Source organism: Entelurus aequoreus, linkage group LG01 (genome assembly GCF_033978785.1).
Source record: "Entelurus aequoreus isolate RoL-2023_Sb linkage group LG01, RoL_Eaeq_v1.1, whole genome shotgun sequence".
In the NCBI taxonomy this organism is placed as follows: domain Eukaryota; kingdom Metazoa; phylum Chordata; class Actinopteri; order Syngnathiformes; family Syngnathidae; genus Entelurus; species Entelurus aequoreus.
Window position 1 is genome coordinate 32,271,537 of NC_084731.1, and position 24,326 is coordinate 32,295,862.

The 24,326-nt window shown below is 43.0% G+C and overlaps 1 protein-coding gene across 1 annotated transcript; it reads left to right on the plus strand.

The window, feature by feature from the left end:
- The first annotated feature begins 688 nt into the window (after positions 1-688).
- On the plus strand, positions 689-23,089 carry LOC133646872 (uncharacterized). Its single transcript, XM_062043138.1, has 2 exons — positions 689-3,583; positions 22,889-23,089. The coding sequence occupies exons 1-2, from the start codon at positions 689-691 to the stop codon at positions 23,087-23,089; spliced, it is 3,096 nt and encodes a 1,031-aa protein (XP_061899122.1).
- Positions 23,090-24,326: the final 1,237 nt, after the last annotated feature.

A 24,326-nucleotide genomic window follows, 5' to 3' on the forward strand; every position in this document is an offset into this window, starting at 1 on the left:
CCGAAACCCCCGGTGATCTCAGGCACATCACTGAGGATGTGTCCCAGTGCATCTGAGGATGTATCTTACAATCATTTCGGACTGGCATAGCCAGTGACACCCAGGAACAGGCTGGGAGGCAACCAGGAGTAGACTGGTGACGATTGGAGAGACAATTGACAGCTCGGAAAGACGGCGACCGGGGCAGCAAGGGGTAGCATCCCAATCTGCATCTTCCGTGAGGAAGAAACCCAACTAAGCTACAGAACGACCTACTGAGAAATACCCCCAGGGGAACCCAAGAGGGGGGGAGGATGAGTTCCCCAACAGGACGGATCCAACGTTGACGACTTCAGCAAACGGCTTAACGACAATGACAACCATAAGATGCATCTGTGGCAAGAGCCTCAAGAACGAGCGTGGCCTAAAAATCCATCAGGGTCGAATGAAATGCTTGGTGCAGGAGAGTGACACACAGCGCACAGGACCGAGTCCTGGTGAGACGACAGAGGAGCCCGGCCGGGAGACACCCCACAGAGCCCAGAACCTCCATGTGATAAACCCTCCAGCTTCCAGCAAAGTAATTAAGCAGTCTCATATCAAGTGGCCTCCTGCAAGCCAACACAAAATGTGGCACCAATTCGACAAGCACACAGCCAGAATCATCGAATCAATAGCCAAAGGGGATGTCGACAGACGGCTTCAGACCATGACCACCATCATTGTTTCTTATGGAGCAGAGAGGTTCGGTGTGGAAGAGGACAAGCCCATCAGTTCCAACTACACCATGAACCGAAGGGCAAAACAGATCCATCAACTGCGGCAGGAGCTCCGGTCCCTGGCAAGGCAGTACAAGGCAGCATCTGAGGAGGAGAAGGCGCCATTGGCTGAACTCCTGAACATCATCAGGAAGAAACTGACGACCCTACGTAGAGCTGAATGGCACAGAAGGCGCAGGAGAGAGAGAGCCAGGAAGCGAACTGCATTCATAGCTAATCCATTTGGATTTATCAAACAGCTGTTGGGGCAGAAGCGCAGTGGGCGTCTAGTTTGCTCCAAAGAAGAAGTTAACAACTTCTTGAAAAACAACCTGAGCGACCCTGAAAAAGAGAAAGAGCTAGGGCCCTTCAGTGCCTTATTGGACATACCATCTCCTACTGTCAAATTCATCACCAGCGAGCCCACCTGGAAGGAAATCCAGGAGGTTGTTACTTCAGCCAGAGCCAGTTCAGCTCCAGGACCCAGTGGAGTACCCTACAAGGTGTACAAGCGATGCCCGGAACTCCTTAGAATCCTTTGGAGGATCCTGCGAGTGATTTGGCGCAGAGGAACTGTTGCAGACCAGTGGAGGCAGGCTGAGGGTGTTTGGATACCTAAAGAGGAAAATTCCACCAAGCTGGAGCAGTTCAGGACCATCTCGCTCCTTAGCGTTGAGGGAAAGATCTTCTTCAGCATCCTTTCCAGAAGGTTGACTGACTTCCTCCTCAAGAATGCCTACATCGACACCTCGGTCCAGAAAGGTGGAATCCCAGGTGTGTCAGGATGCCTGGAACATACCGGTGTGGTTTCCTGGCTGATCAGGGAGGCGCGGGAGGGAAAGGGAGACCTTGCTGTGCTTTGGCTTGACCTTGCCAATGCGTACGGCTCCATACCCCACAAGCTCGTGGAGACTACCCTGGACCGACACCATGTACCCAAGAAGATCAAAGACCTCATCCTGAATTACTACGGGAACTTCAGGCTCAGGGTCACTTCCGGGAGCATAACATCAGATTGGCACAGGCTTGAAAAAGGCATTATAACTGGGTGTACAATCTCAGTCTGCCTCTTTGCCCTAGCCATGAACATGGTAGTCAAGGCAGCTGAAACGGAATGCAGAGGCCCTCTGTCAAAGTCTGGAACTCGACAGCCCCCCATCAGAGCCTTTATGGATGATCTCACTGTCACAACTACATCAGTGCCTGGCGCTAGATGGATACTCCAGGGCCTGGAAAAGCTCATCTCCTGGGCAAGAATGAGCTTTAAACCAACCAAATCCAGGTCGATGGTTCTGAAGAAGGGAAAACTGGCAGATAAGTTCCGCTTCTTCGTGGATGGCACAGCAATCCCATCTATCACAGAGAAACCGGTCAAGAGCCTGGGCAAGGTTTTCGACTGTAGTCTCAGGGATACTGCAGCAATCCAAACAACCATCAAGGAGCTGGAGACGTGGTTATCAGCTGTAGACAAGTCTGGCTTACCTGGCCGGTTTAAGGCGTGGATTTACCAGCATGGCGTCTTACCCCGGATACTCTGGCCTCTGTTGTTGTATGAGGTTCCTCTGTCAACAGTGGAGATTCTGGAGAGGAAGATCAGCAGCTACCTCTGCCGATGGATGGGCTTTCCACGCAGCCTGGGCAGCACAGCACTGTATGGGAAGACCAACAAGCTCCAGCTCCCCTTCAGTAGCCTGGATGAGGAGTTCAGGGTCTCTCGCATTCGAGAGGCTTTGCTTTATCGTGACTCCAAGGACTCTAAAGTGGCATCAGCAGGCATCGTGGTGCGAACTGGCAGGAAGTGGAGGGCTCAGGAAAGCCTGGAGGTTGCTGAGTCTCAGCTGAGACATAGGGCCCTGGTGGGCACGGTGGCAACAGGCCGTGCTGGGCTGGGAGCCTTCCCCCAACCTCACTATGAGAAGGCACGTGGTAAAGACAAACGCCAGCTAGTCCTGAAGGAGGTGCGTGCAGAGGTTGAGGAGGAACGAACCAGCAGGATGGTGGGTATGCAGCAGCAGGGAGCATGGACAAGGTGGGAGGGTGCACTGGAGAGGAGGGTGACCTGGTCTGAGGTCAGGCTGGCTGAACCCCAGCGCATTAAGTTCATGGTTCAAGCTGTCTACGACGTCCTACCCAGCCCAGCCAATCTCCATCTCTGGGGCATGATTGACTCTCCAACCTGTGTGCTGTGCTCCAGGAAAGGCTCGCTGGAGCACATCCTAAGCAGCTGCTCTGAAGCTCTGGGGGAGGCCCGCTACCGCTGGCGGAACGACCAAGTGCTGAAGACCGTTACTGAAGCCATAGCTAAAGCCGTGGCCAAAAACAACAGCAGCAAACAACAACTTGGCAATAGGAGAATTGCCTTTGTCAGGGCTGGAGAGCAGCCACAGTCACAGCCCAAACCAGCAGCCGGGCTCCTCACCTCAGCATTGGACTGGGATCTTCGAGTGGACTTGGGCAAGCAGCTCAAGTTTCCAGACTATGTTACAACAACTTCGTTGAGGCCAGACATCTTGCTTACATCAGTATCTTCACGGCAGGTGCTACTGATAGAGCTGACAGTTCCTTGGGAGGATCGCATTGAGGAGGCAAACGAGCGGAAGTGGTCAAAGTACCAGGAGCTAGTCGAGCAATGCCGCAGAGGAGGCTGGAGGGCATGCTGTGAGCCCATCGAAGTAGGGTGTAGAGGCTTTGCTGGCCGCTCACTGTGCAAGGTGTTCACACTACTTGGCATCACAGGTGATAGGAAAAGGAAGGCCATCAAGACCACCATGGAGGCAGCAGAGAGAGCCTCTAGATGGCTTTGGATCAGGAGGAGCGAACTGTGGGCCAATGCTACTGGGACACAAGCTGGGGTCTGATCAACCCTGGCTGGGTCACCTGAGGGAGGGGGTATGATGTTGAAAGACCCGAAACCCCCGGTGATCTCAGGCACATCACTGAGGATGTGTCCCAGTGCATCTGAGGATGTATCTTACAATCAGCGGAGGTGAACGGTACTTTCGGCTGTGGGATTGAGTGTGTTGTGCGGGTGTTTGATTTGTATTGGCGGGTTATATGGACGGGAGGGGGGAGGTGTTTGTTATGCGGGATTAATTTGTGGCATATTAAATATAAGCGTGGTTGTGTTGTGGCTAATAGAGTATATATATATATATGTCTTGTGTTTATTTACTGTTTTAGTCATTCCCAGCTGAATATCAGGTCCCACCCGCCTCTCACAGCATCTTCCCTATCTGAATCGCTTCCACTGCCCTCTAATCCTTCACTCTCACTTTCCTCATCCACCAATCTTTCATCCTCGCTCAAATTAATGGGGAAATCGTCGCTTTCTCGGTTCGAATCGCTCTCGCTGCTTGTGGCTATGATTGTAAACAATGTGCAGATGTGAGGAGCTCCACAACCTGTGACGTCACGCTACTTTCGGTACAGGCAAGGCTTTTTTATCAGCTACCAAAAGTTGCGAACTTTATCGTCAATGTTGTCTACTAAATCCTTTCAGCAAAAATATGGCAATATCGCGAAATGATCAAGTATGACACATAGAATGGACCTGTTTTCCCCGTTTAAATAAGAAAATCTCATTTCAGTAGGCCTTTAAGGTGGAAACATTTTGTTTTAGTTTCGTTGACCAAAATCTCTCCTGAGATGTTTGCAAATCTTTTGACCAACAACAAGAGTTTTCTCCACCAAGTACTAAGTTTTTCTTTGGATTCAAACACTTACTTCATGCCAATTAACCTATATCATGTAATTTTTTTGGATTCTTCTCTATCTGTAGTGCAATAAATTTACCATTAAAATTCTGGACCGTTCATATCTCTGTAAAAAATCAGCCGGGGATCGCACACACACATTCTCCCCACTGTACATGTATACGACCTTTTTGTCAGTGTCATGAAATCCTCTATCAACATGTATGGAAACAGGCTTCTTGATTTATTGCATGTACAATTTAGTGTCATCATTTCTACTGTGCATTTGCAATGTACTGCCTCTGTGACACCACGTCGATCAGTCACACAAGATCCTATGCTTTGTTGTCATATGCAAGTCTCCTTGGATTGGCATTTGTATGCATATTTCATTGAAATTCAAGTACAAAGCAGGATTCCCACTGGTGCTTAAAATTCATGAAACCGCTTGAAATTCGGTGTTGCATTTTCACAGCTTAGTTTGCTTTCAAGGGCCGAAAATGCTAAATGAATCCTGTTTTGCGGGTTCGATGGAGAAGTACTAAACCTGAACATACTGTGAAACACGTTTTCCTTGTATTTATGATGTTATGAAACAGAGTGTTATCATCGCTGTCCGATTGATAAACTTTTGAATGTACTAGCTAAACAACTAATAAACATTTTATAACACTCCTATAAACTATCCCTGGCTATAAGTTCTGCTTGAGCAAAGACTTTTTTTTGGTAAAGTGTCGACAACCTGAATAATAAACAACGTTTTGAGCAGAAGCGTGTCCATTAAATTGCTATTAAACTATGAATTATGCTGATTTCCAATTATGGTCTTGTCCTCTTCATCTATGACTACAACCGACCGCACAGGTCCTGTTTTCACAATAAAAGTGCTGCTTTATCCTGCCCGCGCCAACAAAATAAAAGTCTCAGGAAACTAGCGCATACAAGCTTTCAACTCCAATGTATTTCTTGTAAAGGGTATAAAAACGAGTATGGAAACTGGACAGATAAAAAGATAAAAACAACCACTTTCATGTGGTGTTGAAAAGAGAGTAGGACTTTTTTCCCTCCACAATGTAAATACGAAGTTGTGGAGCTTATCAGCAACTACCGTGAATCCAGTCTGATTCCAATCAATGCAAGCCATCAGAATGAGGTAGTAAACCCACATATATTCTTGTTTTCATGAAAGAAGGGAATCTATATGTGTTAATGTGTTATACATGTTTGTATTTTTATTAAACACCTTAAACATGTGACCAAAAACATCTATTATATATATATACACTACCGTTCAAAAGTTTGGGGTCACCCAAACAATTTAGTGTTTGAGCCTTCATTTCTAAGAACAACAATAGACTGTCGAGTTTCAGATGAAAGTTCTCTTTTTCTGGCCATTTTGAGCGTTTAATTGACCCCACAAATATGATGCTCCAGAAACTCAATCTGCTCAAAGGAAGGTCAGTTTTGTAGCTTCTGTAACAAGCTAAACTGATGTGTGAACATGATTGCACAAGGGTTTTCTAATCATCAATTAGCCTTCTGAGCCAATGAGCAAACACATTGTACCATTAGAACACTGGAGTGATAGTTGCTGGAAATGGGCCTCTATACACCTATGTAGATATTGCACCAAAAACCAGACATTTACAGCTAGAATAGTCATTTACCACATTAGCAGTGTATAGAGTGTATTTCTTTAAAGTTAAGACTAGTTATATATATATATATATATATATATATATATATATATATATATATATATATATATATATATATATCACATCGACTTGGTCATTTGATAAGTAGCACGCCTATCCATACACTTGGGTAAAACAGAATCCATCCTGTTTGGGTCCCACATCAACCTTAAGAAAGTCAATGACTTCACCATAAAAGTGGGTGACATTGTTATCACCAGGAAAGATGAGGTCACCTACCTAGGTTCCATTCTAGAGGCTAACCTTTCCTGTGATAAAATGGCAACCAAGGTAATCAAAAAGGTTAACCAACGAACGAGATTTCTCTACAGAATCTCCTCTCTGGTCAACAAAAGCACCTTGAGGATTCTGGCGGGAACTCTCGTTCAACCTCTTTTTCGATTACGCATGCACCTCCTGGTACCCTAGCACCTCCAAAACCCTCAAATCTAAACTCCAAACATCTCAGAACAGGGCTAGTCAGGTTACTTCTATACCTCCACCCCAGATCCCACCTCACTCCTACCCACTTCTCTAAAGTGGGCTGGCTCAGGGTGGAGGACAGAGTTAAACAACTTGCACTAAGCCTAGTCTATAAAATCCGCTACACGTCCCTGATACCGAAGTACATGTCAAACTACTTCCTTAACGTAAATGACCGCCATAACCACAACACCAGGGGGAGCTCCACTAACCATGTTAAACCCAGATTCCGAACTAACAAAGGTCTTAACTCATTCTCTTTCTATGCCACAACAATGTGGAATGCGCTCCCAACAGGTATAAAAGAAAGGGCATCTCTATCCTCCTTCAAAACCGCAATAAAAGTTCCCCTCCAGGCAGCTACAACCCTAAACTAACACCCTCCCCGGATTGCTAATTATCAAATGTAAACAATCAAATGCAGATACTTTTTCTTATGCCTTCTGATCTCTCTCTCTCTCTCTCTCTCTCTCTCTCTCTCTCTCTCTCTCTCTCTCTCTCTCTCTCTCTATGTCCACTACTTGATGTCCATATCCTACCCACCCCCCCCTCCACACCCCTGATTGTAAATAATGTAAATAATTCAATTTGATTATCTTGTGTGATGACTGTATTATGATGATAGTATATATTATAGTATATATCTGTATCATGAATCAATTTAAGTGGACCCCGACTTAAACAAGTTGAAAAACTTATTCGGGTGTTACCATTTAGTGGTCAATTGTACGGAATATGTACTTCACTGTGCAACCTACTAATAAAAGTCTCAATCAATCAATCAATCAATGCTGAAAAAGTGGGCACGGTTTACATGTATCACTTTCTCCGACGGTGCCACAGAAAAACGTGTTTTATGCCACTCCATCTCATTTTTACAACCAAACATTTACTGTAATGCTGTGTGTGAATGCGCAAAGGTGAGCTTAGTTGATATTATTGACTTGTGTTGACAAGCATTTTTGACTTGTTATCACTTTGTGTGGAGTGCTTATCATATTTGTTCAGTGCATGACTGCAAGCTAATCGATGCTAACATGCTATTTATGCTAGCATCATTATGCTTAATTTGTAGGTATATTTGAGCTCATTTAATTTCCTTTACTTATGCCCTCTGTGTATTTAATTTATATTTGCAAGTCTCATAACACATTATCTGTATGTAATATTGGCTGCATTTCTGATAGTTGTTTGTGTATCATGTTGTTCCAGACCACAGCAAACTTTACTGAGCTTGCAAAGATTGTAGTAAATCCATTAGAAGAAGACAGCCTGCCGTTTCCTTAAACTTGGACACACAGATCCATACCTTTGGCCATTTAAGGCAGTCATTTTCAAGAGTTGTGTCACCCTCTGCAAAGCCTCCGTTTTACTAATGTTTGCCAATGTTGTAAAAATGTGTAGAATAAATACATTTCCACATTTCTGTCAACGAAGATTTGCGTCAGCCTGCGACACGCGTTTCTTTCAGCACGGCGTGGTGCCAGTCAGGTTGCTGTTGCAAACTTTACAAAAACCTGTGCAAGCAGATATTCTTTAACATGAACAACATCAAATCCAAATACCGCACCCACCTCACAGATAAGAGCTTGCAGTCTAATATACTGTATTTTCCGCACCATAAGGCGCCCCGTGTTGTAAGCCGCACCTTCAATGAATGGCATATTTCAAAACTTTGTTTACCTATTAGCCGCCCCGTGTTATTAGCCGCACCTACGCTACGCTAAAGGGAATGTCAAAAAAACAGTCAGATGGGTCAGTCAAACTTTAATAATATATTACAAACCAGTGTTCTAACAACTCTGTTCACTCCCAAAATGTAATGTGCAAATGTGCAATCACAAAAATAGTAACACTCAAAATAGTGCAGAGCAATAGCAACATCAATAACTCAACGTTGCTCATACGTTAGTGTCACACAACACACAATAAACATTTAAAGCTCACTTTCTGAAGTTATTACTCATCCACAAATCCCTCAAATTATTCTTCTTCGGTGTGCTTCACTTGTTTTTTGACACCATCGATGATGTGGACGTGCATGCAGTCATAAATCAACAGGGACGGAGCTGCGTGAAAAAAGTCACCCGGTCTCTCCGCTCATCTTTTCTTCATCCATCCACCCCTTCGAGTTAGCTTTTATGAGGACGCCGGCTGGAAAGTTCTCTTTTGGCAAGGTCTTCCTTTTGAATATCACCGTGGGTGGAAGTTTCTGGCCGTTAGCATGGCAAGCTAGAAACCACGGTGAAGGATGACTTCTCATTCCCTGTGGTGCGAATATTCATCGTACATGTTCCCGTTGTATCCACAGTGCGGTTCACATGAATATCAAAAGTCAGTGGAACCTTGTACGTGTGTCTCTTAGTAGGAGACATTTTGTGGTCTTTACAGAAACACACAAATGAAATGAAACGTAATATCCGCGCGCTTCTTCTTCTACGGGGGCGGGTGCTCACCTTGGCGGTTGCTTACAGTAGAAGAAGAAGCGCTTCCTCTTCTATGGGGGCGGTTGCTTACCGTAGAAGAAGAAGCGCTTCCTCTTCTACGGGGAAAAAAGATGGCGGATGTTTACCGTAGTTGCGAGACCTAAACTTTATGAAAATAAATATTAATAGTAATCCATATATAAGGCGCACCGGGTTATTAGCCGCACTGTCAGCTTTTGAGAAAAATTGTGGTTTTTAGGTGCGGTTTATGTTGCGGAAAATACGGTAGCTAATATAGACACTTATATCATGTGTTGCCTTCACTCTAGGACTTCTATAAGGCCTTTAATTTTTTGCAGCTCCCGACAGATTTGTTTTTATTTGTATTTTCGGTCCAATATGGTTCTTTGAACATTTTGGGTTGCCGACCCCTGTCTTAAAGTATCAGAAGAAGTGGATGTCGTTTCTTCCCAGTCAGCACTATTTAGTCTCAATCAAGTCCTGTGTGGCACTGGGCCCCCCTGGACTCTCACACTCTGGCGGGCCTCAGTCTTTAAGTCAAGGCATGGCACAATGGTCCAAGAGCTGATACTGATACCCCCAAAGGTGTGTAACCATGTGTGTATTTGTGTCTGTCAGTAAATGATTTGTGATGTCTTGGGGATGGTAGAGGGGCCCAGCCAGAAACTTGAGGGTTCCTGGTTTGATCCCCAGCTTCCGCCAGGCTAGTCTCGTCCGTTGTGTCCTTGAGCAAGACACTTTGCCCTCGCTCCTGATGGGTCGTGGTTAGGGACTTGCATGGCAGCTACCGCCGTCAGTGTGTGAATGTGTGTGTGAATGGGTGAATGTGAAAATAGTGTCAAAGTGCTTTGAGTACCTTGAAGGTAGAAAAGCGCTATACAAGTATAATCCATTTACCTGTGGCTCAGGAGGTAGAGCAGGTTGTCCAGTAACTGAAGTTTTCCCAGTTTGAATCCTACTTCCTCCATCCCAGTCATTGCTGTTGTGTCGTCGGACAAGACGCTTCACCAACATTGCCCATCAGAGCTGCAACGATTAGTCGATTAATTCGATTAGAAAAAAGCTTTGATTTATATTCTGCTGCTTCGATTAATCGGGTAATGAGTGTGACTAATAAAAATTTATCAATCAGTGTTAATGGAACAAACTAATCAGTTAATCGATTATAAGGATGTAATGATAGGAACATTTATTATCGCGGTTATCAGGACCAAAATGATCACGATTATCATTATCACAGAATCACAGGTTGCATTGCTCAAAAAGTGAACTGAAATATTTTGACCAAGTTTTTAAATAAAAAAAAATTGCATTTAATCTGCTATTATCCCTACACGATTACTAAAATAAAACAGCTGCAGCCCTAATTCTCTTTACATTAGAGATACATACTGTACATGTGGATTGCAGACTGATGCCTGCTCAACAAATGACTCTAGCAAGCAACACCAAAACGTTGATGTTTCATTGAGAATGATATAGAAAATAACACATGGCACTTAAAAATCTGTCAAAATGTTTTAGTACGACTTTGGTAAGCTACGAAGCTGCACAGCTTGACGGGTTGTTGGAGCATTATGGCTACCATAGTCATGCGTACTGTGCTTCAACATACAAGTATTATTATTAGAGTTGTCCGATAATATCGGACTGCCGATATTATCGGCCGATAAATGCTTTAAAATGTAATATCGGAAATTATCTGTATCGGTTTCAACATTTTCGGTATCGGTTTTAAAGAGTAACATTTCTGACTTTTTAAAACGCTGCTACGGACGTAGGGAGAAGCACAGAGCGCCAATAAACCTTAAAGGCACTGCCTTTGCGTGCCAGCCCAATCACATAATATCTACGGCTTTTCACACACACAAGTAAATACATACTTGGTCAACCGCTGTATAAACAACTTTAACACTGTTACAAATATGCACCACACTGTGAACCCACATCAAACAAGAATGACAAACATATTTCGGGAGAACATCCGCACCGTAACACATCATAAACACAACAGAACAAATACCCAGAACCCCTTGCAGCACTAACTCTTCCAGGACACTACAATATACACCCCCCGCTATCCACTAACCCCCCCCCCCCCCCCTTCCACCTGAAACCCGCCCCCCTCAACCTCCTCATGCTCTCTCAGGGAGAGCATGTCCCAAATTCCAAGCTGCTGTTTTGAGGCATCTTTAAAAAAAGAATGCACTTTGTGACTTCAATAATAAATATGGCAGTGCCATGTTTGCGTTTTTTTCCATAACTTGAGTTGATTTATTTTGGAAAACCTTGTTACATTGTTTAATGCATCCAGCGGGGCGTCACAACAAAATTAGGCATAATAATGTGTTAATTCCACGACTGTATATATCGGTATCGGTTGATATCGGAATTGGTAATAAAGAGTTGGACAATATCGGAATATCGGATATCGGCAAAAAAGCCATTATCGGACATCGCTAATTATTATGGTGTGTGTTAAGGACCCCAAAATGGCATCTATTAGGAGACATTATCTGGCATTTTGTTTCAATCTATGATGCATAAACAACTTTTCTTACCTATTGGTACCTGCCAATGTGTATTGGGATCTGTATAAGTCCCGAAAATTTGCACGCGTTTGTCATTGAAGTCCGCGCCAATGCCGTAGTCAATAAGATCCCTAACCTCTATCTTCTTGTTGTGGGGCATCCTCCACTGTTGCCATTTCTAATACAAAGTAGCATACAGTTCTAATGTATATATGTCAGTAGACTCGCTATGGAAGCGCTAAAAACTACCGGTACAATAAAGATGACGAGTAGAAGACGCTGTCGAAGTGGAGCCGTGTAAATCAGACCGCCTAACCTGAAGAGACGGTCAGAAAGCGGCTTAAAGATGGTCTGTAAAACATAATCCATGCAACATTTTGACCAAAGAACCACCATTACATGTTATGTAGACCAGTGTTTTTCAACCACTGTGACATACAGTCTGGTGTGCCGTGGGAGATTATGTAATTTCACCTATTTGGGTTAATAATATTTTTTTGCAAACCAGTAACTATAGTCTGGGAATAATGTGCGGTTGTTGAGTGTCGGTGCTGTCTAGAGCTCGGCAGCGTAACCATGTAATACTCTTCCATATCAGTAGGTGGCAGCCGGTAGCTAATTGCTTTATAGATGTCAGGAACACGTCGTGTGAGACGACGATGGTTTGTCCTGATCACAATATGCAGAGCAGGTGCAGGTGCAGGTGAAACGGTATTTAATGCTTAAACCAAAAATAAACAAAAGGTGAGCGCTCCTAAGAAAATGGGAAGGCTATTCAGAACGAAACTAAAACTGAACTGGCTACAAAATAAACAAAAACAGAATGTTGGAAGACAGCAAAGACTTACAGCGTCTGGAGCAGACGGCGTCCACAAAGTACATCCAAACATGACATGACAATCAACAATGTCCCCACAAAGAAGGATAGCAACAACTTAAACAGTCTTGATTGCTAAAACAAAGCAGATGAGTGGAATAACGCTTAAGGAAGACATGAAACTGCTACAGGAAAATACCAAAAAAAGACAAAAAGCCACCAAAATAGGAGCGCAAGACAAGAACTAAAACTATACGCACGGGAAAACAGCAAAAAACTCAAAATAAGTCACAGCGTGATGTGACAGGTCGTGACAGTACACTTACTTTGAGACAAGAGCTATAGTGTGCATGGTTGGTTATGGTTTAAACTCACATCCAACAATTGCGACAAGGACTTTTTACTATCAATTGAGTTTCATTTTTTAATGATTTCTGCTGGTGGTGTGCCTCTGGATTTTTTCAGTGGAAAAAAAGGCGCCTTGGCTCAAAAAAGGTTGAAAAACACTGTAGTAGACCACAAGGAAGTGTTTTCGATGTAGGGGGGAAAAAATCATGGTAACACTTTAGTATGGGGAACATATTCACCATTAATTAGTTGCTTATTAACATGCAAATTAGTAACATATTGGCTCTTAAGTAGTCATTATTAAGTACTTATTAATGTCTTATTCTGCATGCCCTTATTATACAACCAGTAAGCCATTAACTAAGAGTTAACTAACCCTAACCCTTATTGCTTATTAGTAACCCTAACCCCAACCCTAACCCTAACCCCAAACCTAACCCTTATATGTTCCCCTAGTGTCCAAATAACTCTAAACTAAGTCTTTGTTACTTTAATAAGCAACTAATTAATGGTGAATATGTTCCCCACACTAAAGTGTTACCAAAATCATGATATGACCCCTCTAATGCGCCTTACAGCCCGGTGCGCCCTATGGTACGAAAATATGGTTCTTATACTATAACACCCCATATAAAGTAAAGAAGTTGAAGTTAAACATTTCAACTCCGGCACTGGATTTCCACTCCACTTCTAAGGTGGAGGTGTAAGGTTACTACTGTTTGTGTTTCAGCGTCAGTGAAATATGCCAGGAGCGGGACAATGTGTTTCTCCCGGCTGTGCTGATAGTGAAAAAACAACAAACAAAAAACCGCCACAAGCATCATGTTATGACACGTGTGCACACGTCTCAGCTATTAGGAGGGCTCGACCGTAGCATAATGAGGAACAACAAAGAAGAGAGAACAAAGAAATGCAGGAGGAAATCTGACGAGGTATAAAGGGGGGGGTTGGCGCTTTTAACTTTCTGCAGAGCTAGAAATGGGCCCCCTTTCTGGCAGCCAGCGGCGGAGAAACCACGGAATGGTGCGACTCTGGAGTTAAAGGGTTGGAGGAGGTGGGGCGGGTGTGCAGAGGACAAGGAAGCAGCAGAGTGTGGAGAGGAGGTCGAAGAAAAGAAAGGCAGAAGAATGAGCAGGAGGGGCGGAGGCGGGGGATTGAGACGGCAGCTTTTAATCAGCAACAGGCTGCTGGTAATGATATCACCATCCAACCTTTCTCTGATTGATGTCATGTGAAGCTGCACACACACACACTCTTGTATTTGTTACCTTCTTGAGACCTTCGAAAAATTCCTCCCTCTTTAGGACCACCCTTTCTAGATATATAAAGATTTGTATTTACAACATTGATAATATATACATAATATGTAAATATACAAAAGGCAAGCTTTTAGTTTATTATTTTATTTTTGAATTTTTTTGTTTGTAATTGTTTTTTAATCGTCATTATTTACTTCAAGTTATTACTGTATGTCTCTATATAAAAATGTTTTTATTTATTTTTGTTAATTTTGGCCAAACGGGTTGCATTTCAATTTCTTACACACACTTGTATGTTGGCCAGAGGGGGAGCACTTCAAATTCTTACACACACTTAAAATCAAATCAAATCAAATCAACTTTATTTATAAAGCACATTTAAAATTTACCACAGGGGTAGCCAAAGTGCTGTACAATGGGCAGGTTGAAAGATAACACAAGAAAAAACGAGCAAACACAACACAACACGGGCGGTATAGCTCGGTTGGTAGAGTGGCCGTGCCATCAACCTGAGGGTTGCAGGTTCGATCCCCGCTTCCGCCATCCTAGTCACTGCCGTTGTGTCCTTGGGCAAGACACTTTACCCACCTGCTCCCAGTGCCACCCACACTGGTTTAAATGTAACTTAGATATTGGGTTTTCACTATGTAAAGCGCTTTGAGTCACTAGAGAAAAGCGCTATATAAATATAATTCACTTCACTTCACAACACAAACAGAGCACGATAAAAAAATAAAAATACAAAATAAAAATTAAAAACATTAAAAAAAACTTGTCATTACATAGGTTGACCAGAAGGGGGAGCACTTAAAATTTTTACACACACTTGTTATTTCATATGTTGACCAGAGAGACAGCACTTTTAAAACCAACACACAGTCAATTTGAAAAATCCCTCCTTTTTGGGACTCTTTAGGACCACCCTTTGTAGATATATAAAGATTTGTATTTACAACATTAATAATATATACATAATATGTAAATATAAAAAAGGAAAGCTTTTGGTTAATTATTTCATTTTATAATTTTTTGTTTGTAATTGTTTTTTAATCATCATTACTTACTTCAAGTTATTACTGTAATGTCTCTATATAAAAAATGTTTTGTTAATTTTGGCCAAACGGGGTGCATTTCAATTTCTTACACAAACTTGTATGTTGGCCAGAGGGGGAGCACTTCAAATTCTTACACACACTTGTTATTACATAGGTTGACCAGAGGGGGAGCACTTAAAATTTTTACACACACTTGTTATTTCATATGTTGACCAGAGAGGCAGCACTTTTAAAACCAACACACAGTCAATTTGAAAAATCCCTCCTTTTTGGGACTCTTTAGGACCACCTTTTCTAGATATATAAAGATTTGTATTTACAACATTAATATTATATACATAATATGTAAATATAAAAAAGGAAAGCTTTTGGTTAATTATTTTATTTTATAATTTTTTGTTTGTAATTGTTTTTTAATCAACATTATTTACTTCAAGTTATTACTGTATGTCTCTATATAAATTTTGTTGTTGTTGTTGTTCATTTTGGCCAAACGGGGAGCACTTCAATTTCTTACACACACTTCCAATCATTTTAACTTTATTTATAAAGCACATTTAAAATTTACCACAGGGGTAGCCAAAGTGCTGTACAATGGGTAGGTTAAAAGATAACACAAGAAAAAACGAGCAAACACAACACAACACAAACAGAGCACGATAAAAAAATAAAAATACAAAATAAAAATACAAAATAAAAAAAAACTTGTTATTACATAGGTTGACCAGAGGGGGAGCACTTCAATTTTTTACACACACTTGTTATTTCATATGTTGACCAGAGGGGCAGCACTTTTAAAACCAACACACAGTCAATTTGAAAAATCCCTCCTTTTTGGGACTCTTTAGGACCACCCTTTGTAGACATATAAAGATTTGTATTTACAACATTAATAATATGTAAATAATATGTAAATATAAAAAAGGCAAGCTTTTAGTTAATTATTTTATTTTTGAATTTTTTTTGTAATTGTTTTTTAATCGTCATTATTTTCTTCACGTTATTACTGTAATGTCTCTATATAAAAAATGTTTTGTTAATTTTGGTCAAACGGGGTGCATTTCAATTTCTTACACACACTTATATGTTGGCCAGAGGGGGAGCACTTCAAATTCTTACACACACTTGTTATTACATAGGTTGACCAGAAGGGGAGCACTTCAAATTCTTACACACACTTGTTATTTCATATGTTGACCAGAGGGCAGCACTTTTAAAACCAATACACAGTCAATTTGAAAAATCCCTCCTTTTTGGGACTCTTTAGGACCACCCTTTCTAGATATATAAAGATTTGTATTTACAACATTAATAATATATACATAATATGTAAATATAAAAAAGGGAAGCTTTTAGTTAATTATTTTATTTTTGAATTTTTTGTTTGTAATTGTTTTTTAATCGTCATTATTTACTTCAAGTTATTACTGTAATGTCTCTATATAAAAAATGTTTTGTTAATTTTGGTCAAACGGGGTGCATTTCAATTTCTTACACACACTTATATGTTGGCCAGAGGGGGAGCACTTCAAATTCTTACACACACTTGTTATTACATAGGTTGACCAGAGGCATGACATGATGTCCTTTACAAGTGTATGTAAACTTTTGACCGCGACTGTATATGTTTAATTGTCCTGTGTGGGGCTTTGATTATCATCAACAACAAAAAAATCATTCAAGGATCTTGATATTCAAGTAAAAAGTATCGATATTGGCAAACCTGGAATTTACATGCTATGGGATGGAATGGGATCAATACAAACAATACAAACATGTGCAGTATTGCCCAATCATACTGCTAACTGGTTGGTGCATGTGCACACATGAGCGCATGCTGGCATATGCCCACAGGCCCATAAACTTAACAGAAGAGTACACACTGGAGAAAGGCACAAATAACTTTTTATACACCAAAAAGCTGGCTGCTGTTATTTGTTGGGTGATTTCCCAAGGGAGCAAAAGAGCTGCAACAAGTATAATCACACCCACGCATATGCCAGAAACACGTTCCGGATTCCAGTCTTGTATGAAATGCCCAAAAGCCATACTTGGGTAAAAGTTCAAATAAATACCAGAAAAATGACTTCAGTAAAAGTTGCTGGTACTTACTGTAAGTATCAAACTAGTAAGTAAAGCAGTGGTTATGGTACATTTATTTTTATATACGTTCCACTGTCAGTAGCATTTTGTTTGACGAACATTTTTGCCACTGTTTTAGTATGCCGCCTCAGTTAATGTATAGCAAAATATAGCGCGTCTCAAAAAAATCAGTTTGGCAACCTATTCTGCAGAATCCAGTGCCCAAAATCCTACATGCTGGTGACAGGGCTTTGTCATTGAGTACATCTGCCACCATGGGGAAAACAAAAGTTGCAAGTTACTACACTTTGAAAAAGAAGATGAGAAACACTTATAAATTCAAGAAAGAACTTTTAGCAAAGTACAAAGGTGTCCCCTTCTCTCTTTCCACTCATCGTGGCCTTCAGCAACAAGAGTCTTCAATTGAGTTAAAGTAAGGTTAAAAGTTAATTCAACCATTTCAATCTGTCATTTATTTGTATTGCACATGTTTCCTGCACGTAAAACTATAATCGTTCATTATAAACTGTCTTTTTTGGGTGTCTGGAACGGATTCATTAGATTTGCATAATTTCTTATGAGAAATGGATGAGTTTTTCGTACAATTCGCCCTTTTATTCTGACCTTTTGGTACAGATTACGAACAATAACCAGGGTACCTGTATACTTGTAAAACTGTTGTTGAAGAGCATGTCACAGTCCGGGCGCACGTCAGTGCGCATTTATGTTATGCACTGCGCTGGTCGCACCTCCAGGAGCGTGCCAGTCCGGCTGCAGCAAGCAGCTGCAGTCAATCTCCGGCAATCAACACACCTGAAGCTGATGATGAGACCTGCCTTCTTAAGCCAGCACAACCTGCTATCCGGGGCCAGAACGTAGTTTCTTGTTCAGTACAGTAAGCCGAAACGTCAAGCTCTATGCGCACTCTTTGCTCTCTGTGTTTTCTCCCCCGTCGTGCTCATTGTCTCGTGTCCTCCTTGTTGCCTCTCTGTAGCCTGCCTTCGTTCCCACGTCACGAGCAGTGTGTCTCGTCTACCCGCGTTCCCTTTGGTTCCCTAGCTGCATTTTAGATCTCGACCTCCCGATATTGCCCCCGACTACCTGCCTGTCTCACGGACCTTCGAGCCTGCCTTTCCCCTCCGGGACTTTTGCCTCTCGCTCAACACTCCCGGTAAAACACAATAGTTAATTCACACACATAGTCGCACACCATATACCTATTTGAATTAGTTCACACACTTCATTTCTGATTATTATATATTGTGCATATATGATAATTAAACATAGAGTTAAACGACGTGCCTCCTGTCTGTGCCGTCTTCTTCCCCTGTACAACCATAACAGAGCATTCAACAAAAAAACAAAACATATAGTCACAGTTTGAACAGTGAAAATACATTTCTATTTTCTAGTAAATGAAAGTTCCTTAATGGCTGACATGCAACATTAACATGCCCCTCGAATGCTAACAACATTGAAAGTGATGTCTACAAGTAAAAAATAGATACACTAGTGATTGTAGGCTTTACAGATTTTAACACATTTTGGAACACCCACTTTTCCAAAATGTGGGCTTGCCTGCATTAGCCTGCTGATGTCACCTACAGAAGACTGGAGGTAATTTCATGTTGCGTAGCATGTGTTTTGGTAGCATTTTTATCCCGAATCACAATACTTTTGTGCAGAATTTGAAGGAATGATCAAATATGTCTGCCAGATGCTTTGTTGCAGATTGTAGCAACTAAAGAAGGGGTCAGCCTGCATACATTTCCAAATGATGGGAATATTAGAAAAATATGGACCTCTTTACTCAAATTGACTCATGCAAAATGGGATGGACCAGGCAAAAAAAGTATGATTAGCAGCAATCATTTTAATGATTCTATCTTTGAAGAAGAAAGGTTTTGGTCGGAGTTTGAATGGAAAAAAATACAGAAGATCAGTAGCACCCTTGAGGGAAGAAAGACTGAATCGGAACCCAACATAGAAAGAAGGACAGACTCGGGTCTCAAAAACAAGAGAAAATTAAGTTACGATGCCAGAATTGGATTTTACGTCCTCTTCTACTGATGTTTTCCTCAAGGTGCTTGAGGAAATGCTGAAAGAGCATGAGGAAACACAGGAAGAGCAGATGGAAGAGCAGGGAAGACCGGAAATGCCAATTATTTCGTATTTATTTTTGCCCTTTATCTTAACCATATCAGTTTTTAAGTAATCATGGACTAGGGCGACATGAAACATGCAACCAAGTGATCAAAATAATAGTTTTATATAGCTTTACTACATAGGTCTCCAGGTCTGTAGATGACGTCACACCAAGACAGGGCGACATATCGAGTCTGGTGACGGAAATGAAGAAGTACAGTTGTTTATTTATTGATTACTCAAAAATTCATTGACATTATGAGAAATGACAGCCAGTTTCATTTTCAGAAGCAAAAAATATATAGAAGACTTGAAATGTTGGTCATCCTTTACGTGGACCCTGACTTAAACAAGTTGAAAAACTTATTCGGGTGTTACCATTTAGTGGTCAATTGTACGGAATATGTACTGAACTGTGCAATCTACTAATAAAAGTTTCAATCAATCAATCAATCAATCAATAGATGCTATGGCTCGTTTAAAGTACCAGTAGAGTGGAAAAACGAGTTGACTTTATATGTTTAATTGTGTTGCATTGTATGCATTAAACCACATACATTTGCATTTACAACCCGCAAAGTATGTGAAAATACCGACTAAACATCCCAAAATGCCACAAATTCTGTCAGCCATTTTGAATATTCCGCTCCGAAAACCTTCGGCTATTTCCGGAGATTGACGTCACTGTAGTAACGCTTCTGCTCTCTGACCATGTTATCAGATCAGTCATACTGGAAATGCGCAAACATTAGAAAGACATGTAGAAAGAGATGTGCTGTCTATAATTTACAATCTGTATATAAGACATGTACACATATGTTTTTGTTTTTTTATGCATTCTAAGTCGTAAATAAATAAATACATAAAAGTCCGCTAACAATGGAGCCTGTGGAGGCTCTCTATTTTGCCGAGAAAACTCTCTAAATAACCATTAAAAACCTACGAACAATACTCTATTTACATTTTGGGACCTGAATATTAACCAAACATTAGTAATGTTGTTATTATAAGCGCTAACGCAGACAAAGTATTTTTTGCATTGATAACCGAGAGCTAACTATAGTTTATGCTGCACTGGACTCAAGGAGAGACTTTAATGTAATTATAAAATAAAACTGAAATGGCAGCGATGCAACATATATGGATGCAAAGTGCCGTAAAACTGTAAAGAAGAAGACGTTTATGCAGATTATAAATCATGCCTCTCATCTGGATATTAGGAGGATTTAGCCATGAATCTAGAAGTTGTTCATCTGCGACAGTCAGTTTCTACCCGGGGACAGAGACACATGCACACAGCCGAAGACAGTGTCTGCAAGAACTTTTTCAACCCTTTGTTGTGTGGATTATAATTAATTTTTCAACTAAACGGGAAAATATGGACATCCTATCAGTCGTCATCATAGTGAGAGCAGGCATCGTACAGTAAGCGATCGTTTTATTATGTTCGTAGTTTGTACTTCTTGTTTAGCACTTAGCAATACTGCTACATGATGCTCAGTGTTTCACTTAATGGATCTGTTTAGCATAGCTTCTAAAACTTGTAGCTCAACCTCCTTATCTTCAGGATCAAAAATATAAGTTTCTGGACCATCATTACTCCAAAAGTAATCGTTATTGGCTCCCACAAAGTCTGCATGATTGTTGTTAGTGGGGAAGGGATCTGTGTTTCCTACCTCTACCGTCAAAATAACTCTGGAATCTCCGTGAGATTGATACTATTTTGATCGTATCTATTTACTCACAAACTTTGTAAGTCTTTCTGTGTCATACATCAGATACATATGATAATAGCTTCAATAGTGGGCCTCATTCGTGACAACCATACTTGCCAACCCTCCCTATTTACCCGGGAGACTCCCGAATTTCAGTGCCCCTCCCGAAAATCCCCCGGGGAAACCATTCTCCCGATTTCCACACGGACAACAATATAGGGGCGTGCCTTAGAGGCACTGCCTTTAGCGTCCTCTACAACCTTTCGTCACATCCACTTTTCCTCCATACAAACAGCGTGCCGGCCCACTCACATAATGTATGTGGCTATAAAACACACATAAGTGAATGCAAGGCATACTTGATCAACAGTCATACAGGTCACACTGAGGGTGGCTGTATAAAAAACTTTAACACTGTTACAAATAAGCGCCACACTGTGAACCCACACCAAACAACAATGACAAACACATTTCGGGAGAACATCCGCACCGTAACACAACATAAACACAACAGAACAAATACCCAGAACCCCTTGCAGCACTAACTCTTCCGGGACGCTACAATATACAGCCCCGCTACCACCAAACCCTAACCCCCCACCCACAACCGAGTCTACCTCAACCCCGCTTTTCTCCGCCCCCTACTACCGAATTCGGAGGTCTCAAGGTTGGCAAGTATGGTGACAACAACGACATGGACTACAGGGAGGAGGTGAAACATCTGGTTGACTGGTGCAGAACCAATAACCTGGTCCTGAACGTCGACAAGACCAAGGAGATCATCGTCGACTTCAGAAAGCACCAGTCCAGCCACACTCCACTCTTCGTCAACGGCACAGCAGTGGAGATCGTAAGCAGCACCAAGTTCCTGGGGGTGCAGATAACTGACAATATGACCTGGTCCCTACACACCGGAGCTCTTGTAAAAAGAGCTCAGCAGCGCATGCAGTTTTTGCATCGGATGAAAAGAGCACAGCTTCCTCCCCCCATTCTCACCACATTCTACAGAGGCACTATAGACAGCCTACTGACCAACTGCATCTCTGTCTGGACTGGAGCCTGCAATGCCTCAGACTGGAAGTCTCTGCAGAGAGTGGTGAGGAGGGGGGAAAGATCATCAGGACTCCTCTTCCTCATATCCAGGAAATCGCAAAAAGCCACTTCAATACGGGGAAGGAGGAATTTACCCGTCGCCTGGCCACCCACCTCCCACCCTTAGTGACTGTTCCCCAGTCAGCTGGTAGCGTCTGGCATCCGCGTTGGGAGGGGGGATAGTACTGGTGGATGTGCTGATGGGGTGGCGCAGCTGCACCGAGCCAGGCTACCCCCTGCCAGACCAAAACCATCTATTTTTCATTTTAGCACTGGTGGCTGTGCTGATGTGGTAGCACAGTGCACCCAGACAGGCTACCCCCTGCCAGAGAAATACCACCTGTCTTCTGTTTTTCCCAGCCACAGTACCCAGCCAGACAGTCGGTCACCCAGCTAGCCTCCGAGCTAGCACCCGTCACCCAGCTAGCACCCGTCACCCGGCTAGCCTCCGAGCTAGCACCCGTCACCCAGCTAGCCTCTGAGCTAGCACCCATCACCCAGCTAGTTTCCGAGCTAGCACCCATCACCCAGCCAGTTTCCAAGCTAGCACCCGTCACCAAACCAGCCCCCGTGTCTCCACCAGCTCCCAGGCTGGCCCCCGTGTCTCCACCTCGGCCGGCAGCGCCGACCCCTCCGCCTCGGCCGGCAGCGCCGACCCCTCCGCCTCGGCCGGTAGCGCCGACCTCTCCGCCTCGGCCTGCTCCTCAGCTGCCCTCCTCGTCTCCGGCTCTGATGACGTCCGCTTCCACGCCTCCGATGACATCATTCTCCTCGACTCTGGCTCCAAGGTCTTCATCCTACTCGTCTTTGGCGGGCCTTTCCACAGCCCCGCCAGCCCCCTTGTCTCCTGCATCGTCGCTACCGCAACCTCCGGCTGGCCGGCCGCAAGGGCAGCCAACAGGCCCCCGCACACGGCGCCCTCTGTGGCCAGGGCAGGGACACTTTCTGCACCAACAGCAACGCCCAAGACATGGATATATTTCCCGTAGGCTGCTGTGGTTCAGGCCCCACTCGCGTCCGCCCTCCCGACGTCCAAGAAGGTGGCTGTTCCTTGGTCGCCCACCTCGCAGGCTGCTGCGGCGGTCTACTCGCCGCCGCCACCAGACTCGTCCCCGGTGGATTCGGGGACACTTGGGCCGGCGACCCACCACCAGTTCGCCCCTCCAACCTCCCTTGACTTTTGTTCTTGTTTTTTGGGGGGTTCGACTTCTAGGACATCTGGAAGCTGTCCATAAGGGGGGAATACTGTCACGGCCAGGGCGCATTCCAATGCGTCCTCATCTGTGCCTCATGACGAGCGCACCGCGGGCCATGCCCACATGCGCTCTCTCATCCTTGCGCCCTGCTTGTCTCACCTTGGGACACGCCCACGGCCGCGGCACACTTCCAGGGACGCGCCGTGCGCGTCTCCGCTCTGCAGCAGCCACCAGCTGCAATCATTCACTAAAAATCGGCGCACCTGTCGGTAATGAGGACGCTGCCTTCATAAGCCTGCTGAACCAGCCATCAGGCGCCGGAATATAGTCTACTGTACAGTAAGCGATCAGCTCATGCTTTATGTATCTTGCTCTCTCAGTGTTTTCCCTTCCGTGTTTCATTGTCGTGTCATCCTACCGCAGACCTCCGTTCCCGTGTTTTGACGTTGCTGTGTGTCTCGTCATTCCTCGTCGTTCCCCTGCTTCTCGGACTGCCCCCTTGGATCTCGACCTCCCGCTTGGACACGGATTCCCCTCTTCCCCTGGACTTCCTCATCTCTCGTTCAACACTTGGTAACACACACTTCAGCTAACTACACACATAGCCTAACACCACATACACTTTTGGATCTAGTTCACACTCCACTCTATTGTTTATTTGTATAGTTTGATTATTATATATATATATATATATATATATATAGTTAATATATATATTAAATCATTGTTCACACTGTCATCTAGTGTCTGTCGCCGTCACCTCCCCTTAGTAAACCATAACAATACATCCATAAACGTGGATACATATGCAAAAGTGCAATATATTTATCTGTACAGTAATCTATTTACTTATATCTGCACCTTATTGCTATTTTATCCTGCACGACAACGAGCTAATGCAACAAAATTTAATTCTTATCTGTACTGTAAAGTTCAAATTTGAATGAAAATAAAAGGAAGTCTAAGTCAATATAGAAGCAACTTGCTTTTCCACTCTACTGGTACTTTAAAACTTCCACCTTGTTGTCCC

Coding starts and splice junctions, on each gene's coding strand:
- LOC133646872 (XM_062043138.1), top strand. CDS start 689: ATGACCACCATCATTGTTTCTTATGGAGCAGAGAGGTTCGGTGTGGAA. Junction 3,584..22,888: donor CCAATGCTACTGGGACACAA/GCTGGGGTCTGA, acceptor TCTGGCTCCAAG/GTCTTCATCCTACTCGTCTT.